The 5,288-nt window shown below is 52.3% G+C and overlaps 1 protein-coding gene across 1 annotated transcript in view; it reads right to left on the reverse strand.

The window, feature by feature from the left end:
* Positions 1-3,767, reverse strand: part of BICD2 (bicaudal D homolog 2 (Drosophila)) — a 52,633-nt gene extending 48,866 nt beyond the window's left edge. The window contains exon 1 of the mRNA XM_014529503.1: positions 3,688-3,767. Within this exon, the coding sequence (XP_014384989.1) occupies positions 3,688-3,767 (80 nt within the window). The remainder of the gene's footprint in view (positions 1-3,687) is intronic.
* Positions 3,768-5,288: the final 1,521 nt, after the last annotated feature.

Here is a 5,288-nt window from a genome sequence, read left to right on the forward strand (position 1 = left end):
CTCATGTTCGCTTCAGCTGCGTGGCTGCCCGACGCCATCTTGGTTGGCAGTTAATTTGCATATCTCGCTGATTAGCCAATGGGAAGGGTAGCGAAGTTACGGTTAATTACCATGTTTCTCTATTATTAGATAGGATACACACACACACACACACACACACACACACACACACATATATTGATTTCAGAGAGGAAGGGAGAAGGAGAGAGAGAGATAGAAACATCAATAATGAGAGAGAATCATTGATCGGCTGCCTCCTGCACCCCCCCTACTGGGTGGGTCAAGCCCGCAACCCAGGCAAGTGCCCTTGACCAGAAATGAACCCGGGACCCTTCAGTCCGCAGGCCAACACTCTATCCACTGAGCAAAACCGGCCAGGGCAGAAGATTTTTTTAAGGTAACGAAACAATTCTGTGCGATACTTTAATGGTAGACAAATGACACTGCATCTGTCAAAACCCAGATGATGTTACAGCCCAAAGAGTAGGTGCAACCTTTTTAAAAGTCACTTAGGAGGTCAGTGGATCCCAGGATGAAATGTTGAATGTGGTAAAATAATCGCACTGTATTACAGATGGATAAAACCACTTCACTGAAGGGAATGGGGCATAGAGTGCTGCATAAGTAACTTATTAGGAAATAAGTAGAGTGTGTGAGACCAAAGCAAAGGGAGCTGCACATACGACTCTAGTCTAGTTGGTAAACTGTTCCCCAAGGGGGTTCAGGTCAGCAGTTGGGACAGCACTGTGAGGTGTGCAGGAACAGAATGGTTGCGGCACTATGGCCAGGGGGAGACTCAGGGCTGGAGACATGAGGATGAGCTCAGGTCAGCTTCATACACACACAGGTGGCTACATCTACAAGTGTTCATAGACATGTGCAGAGGACACACATCTACCCCCAGGCTGTCGGCTGAGGGCCGGGAAGCAGGGATCCTCCCGGCTACTTGGAGCTGAACCAGGACGGGGCAGGGATGTAAAGGAGGAGCCTGGAGCACCTTGCTGTGCTGGAAAGTAAGGAGGTGCTGAGAAAGGAAGGGAGAGAGGGAGGAAGAGGGGGAATCACCACAGGCATCTCAAAGGGGCACAGTAGCCAAATGAAAGAGCTTCCAAGGACCAAATCAGAAACAAGTTGAGCAACCAAGTAAAGCAGCATTGGATTTTAACAAATATAAACATCCATGAGCCCACACCGATATGAATGAATAGATGAATAAAGAAAGAGACAGGGCTCCCATGCAGAAAAATTCCAAATAATGTCCAAGGATGCCCTCCAGGAGGAGTGCCGGCGCACAGTTTGGAACGGGGAAAGGACCTTTCTGGCGCAGACACTGACAAACACCTCAGCCAGGCGTCCAGGCCACCCTCGCCGGGAAGTCACTGACCCTGACCGGATGGATGCGGGGAAATGGCACTGCACCTGTGTCTTCCTCCCCTGACCCATAACCCTATTCCAATTACAAGAAAAATATCAGACAAATCCTAAACAAGGGACATTCAACACAACACCTGACCAGTCCTCCTCACAACTGTCTAAGTCACCAAAAACAACAAAAGTCTGAGAAACTTTCACAACCAAGAAGAACCTGAGGAGATAGGACAACTGTCCTGTGGGATCATGGACGGGTCCTGGAGTAGGAAAAGAACAGCAGATAAAAACTAAGGCTATCTACACAAATGTGAACTTCAGTGAAGAAAGAGGCATGGCCGCTGGCTAACCACGCTCCGGGAAGATGCTGGTGGCAGGAGGACCTCTCTGCTAGCTTCACAACTGCTCTGTAAGTCTCAAAGTTTTCTAAAGGAGCTTCATGTTAAAAATCAACTGGAAAAGGCAGCACAGTGTAGCATGTGTTAAACAATTTAAAAAGACACAAATGCTGCAACACACATGGCACTGTATCCTGACAAGGCCGCGTGCCGGGGCCGAGGCGTCTCGGGGGGAGTGGGCCTTCTGAAAGGGATGCAAAGTTGCACCAGATCTGGGTGGGTGGGTCACTGGGTCAGGTTCTATGCTCACCTGGTGTGTTCTGGGGACAAAAATCACACATAAGCAAATGCTAAAATCTCATTATGCTCACACTGTTCCCTCAAATATCATCCACTCTGGAACAAATTAGCACTTTTCTTTTTTTTTTAAATCCTCACCTGAAGATATTTCTCCATTGATTTTTAGAGAGAGTGGGAGAGAGAAAGACAGAGAAAAACATCGATGTGAGAGAAACACATCGATTGGTTGCCTCCTGCACAAGCCCCAACCAGGGCCCAGGCCGGGAATGAACCTGCAACCGAGGTCCATGCCCTTGACCAGAATCGAACCCAGGACCCTTCAGTCCACAGGCCAATGCCTATCCACTGAGCCAAACTGGCTAGGGCACAATTGGCACTTTCTAAACAAGTGTTACAGCAGAACTGAGTGCTTCACGGAAGAAGATATAAATCAACCCCCCCAAACACCATTTCTCCCTCAGAACACTGGCCACAAGGATAAAGGCCACCACAGGTGCTGGTGAGAATGCAGACTGGCCCCGAGGCTGCTCGGAGCTTGCCCTCCCAGAAGGGGTGGAACATTCGCAGCCCCAGCATCTGCACCAGGTAACATGGTGACTGATGGCAGGCGGGGCTTTGGGTCAGGACTGTAGGCAGTCTTCCTGGCACACCCCCTTCCAGGGGCCAGTGTCCATCTGACCACCCAGGTCACATTTTACAGCTCTCAGGGAATCACTCCGGCTGGTGGGACAATTTGGACCCTGCAGCAAGTGCAGGATGGGGGGTGAGGGGCAAGGAGGGAGGAGAGAGCCCAGGCAATCCCAGGCAGCAAACCACAGGAGCCTGCAGAATGGGGTCCCGGTCCCCGCTATGCCATCATTGAGAGGGAAGCTGGCCCACTACCAGGGCTTCAGGGACACACTGGCCGAAACCGAGGCCCCGGGAGGGCACCGCTCAGGGTCACATCAAGCATTGCTAGCACACAGCATGGGCTGTCACCCTCACTCTTCGGGCCCCAGCATCCCCTCCTGTGGAATGAAGATAAGAGCCTCCCTCCTGGTTCAGAGAGAGCTGGCAGCTCTCAGCATCACAGTCAGAACAAACCCAATGGGTGACCAAGGGCCCCTGCAGGCACAAGTAGGTGCCATAAGGCTGGTGTCCTGACTAGATGCGGGACGACAACCCAGCAACCCAAGAACCAGGCCACATATCAACTGAAGGCATCATTCTGGCCAACTTTTTTAAAAAGAGAAAGTTAAGAAAAGATAAGAGTGTGTGTCAGTCCTGAATGGAGCTGGGAGAGCAGCTCTAGGTTTCCAACAGGGAGGCAGGAGGGGCGACTGCCAGACAGGCTCACGAGGCTCTGTCCATAAAGCAGCAAGGCCTTCTGCATGGAGTAGACCCGGATGCAAACAGAACAACTGCAAAGCTGCCTTTATGAGCCAAAAATGGGGAATCCAAACGATGACCAGATAGGAGACAGCATTAAGGAATCATTATTAATTCTGTCAGGTGTGAAAATTCACCTACCGTTATCCTATATAATAAAAGGGTAATATGCAAATTGACCCTAACAGTGGAACGACCGGTCACTATGACACTCACTGACCACCAGGGGACAGACGCTCAATGCAGGAGCTGCCCCCTGGTGGTCAGTGCACTCCCACAGCGGGAGCTCTGCTCAGCCACAAGCCGGGCTCACGGCTGTAAGTGCAGCACCTCCTCAGCAGCGCTAAGGATGTCTGACGGCGGCTTGGGCCCACCTAAGCCGCAGTTGGACATCCCCCAAGGGCTCCCAGGTTGCCAGAGGGATGTCTGACTGCCAGCTTAGGCCCAATCCCCCCCGGGAAGTCCCAGACCTGCAGGACGGGCTGAGGGACCTCCCCAGAGTGCATGAATTTTTGTGCACCGGACCTCTATTGTTTTATAAAAAAAGAGTTACTTTCTCAGCACAACACAATGTACTTACAGAGGAAGTGAGGCAAAGAGATGGCAGAGAGACACATTCCCTCTGCTCTGGTTATACTTACAACTTCCCCTAAAGAAGGTGGAAGCATTATGAGGGAAGCAATGCAGAAAACTGTCTTTAAAAAAGCAAATCTGTGAAATACAAACCACACAATTATTTTGCATGATACAACAGACTCAAAGTGCACAGTGCCTTCTGAACTATGGAAACTCCTGTCTTTACCCGCTTGAATGAAACCTGCTTTTCTGCAACTCTGTGCCTTTTTAAAAATGACTGTTGCAGCCGAAACCGGTTTGGCTCAGTGGATAGAGCGTCGGCCTGCAGACTGAAAGGTCCCAGGTTCGATTCCGGTCAAGGGCATGTACCTGGGTTGCGGACACATCCCCAGTGGGAGATGTGCAGGAGGCAGCTGATCGATGTTTCTCTCTCATCGATGTTTCTAACTCTCTATCCCTCTCCCTTCCTCTCTGTAAGAAATCAATAAAATATATTAAAAAAAAAAAATGACTGTTGCAAATGCTCAGTCCACCTCCCATGGCAGAGCCCAGCGGGCTGGCAGGGTTTAATGCCCAGGACAGCAGCTGGACACAGGGCCTGGGAGGGCCTCATGTGTCAGAGCCTGCAGGGTCGGGCCAGCCCTGGCCATGGGACCTCTTCACCTCACTGTCTAAGAAGAAACCAAATCTTTCTTTACCCCCAATATGTGTAGTGGCCCTTCACCCAGAGTCCTGATATGGCGAAGGTCTAAGGGGTGACTGCCCCAAACTGATGAGGGGAAGCTGACCTCCTTCGCAGGAAGTGATGAGGGGGCGCGGCAGGAGCCCATGCTGGTCTGGCCGTGGCTCTGTCCCAGGCAGCTGCTCAGGCCCAGGGAGCCTCAGCCACCAACCCCCTACCCGCCACCCCCGCAGGCTCAGGTGCACCAACCCATGCAGTGACCTGCACCCTTGCGACCCATCCTGGCTCCAGTGGGCAGAGCTGCTCGTCGAGGGCCACACAGCTAAGGGCCCAGCAGGATCCAACCCGTCCTGGAGCCAGTGTGAAAACCACAGCCCCGTGCAGCACAGGCAGCACCTCCTCGCCTCCCAGGCAAAAGCCACCTTTGGGCCACAGGCTCCTGGTCCCAGGCCTGGCCACCTGCTGCCCTTCCTGTAGGAAAGCAGCTCCATCAGTGCGCCAGTCTTGAGTCCAAGGCCATACCTGGGGACGTTGAGGCGCACAGCTGCTCCCCCCAGGCCGGCAGATGGAAGCAGCCCAGGTGCCGCGGCAGTCAGTCTCGGCGCTTTTAAAAGTGAGGGAGCCCCAAGAGGGATTCACAAACCCCTGCCCGACAC

Source organism: Myotis brandtii, unplaced genomic scaffold (genome assembly GCF_000412655.1).
Source record: "Myotis brandtii unplaced genomic scaffold, ASM41265v1 scaffold684, whole genome shotgun sequence".
NCBI lineage: Eukaryota > Metazoa > Chordata > Mammalia > Chiroptera > Vespertilionidae > Myotis > Myotis brandtii.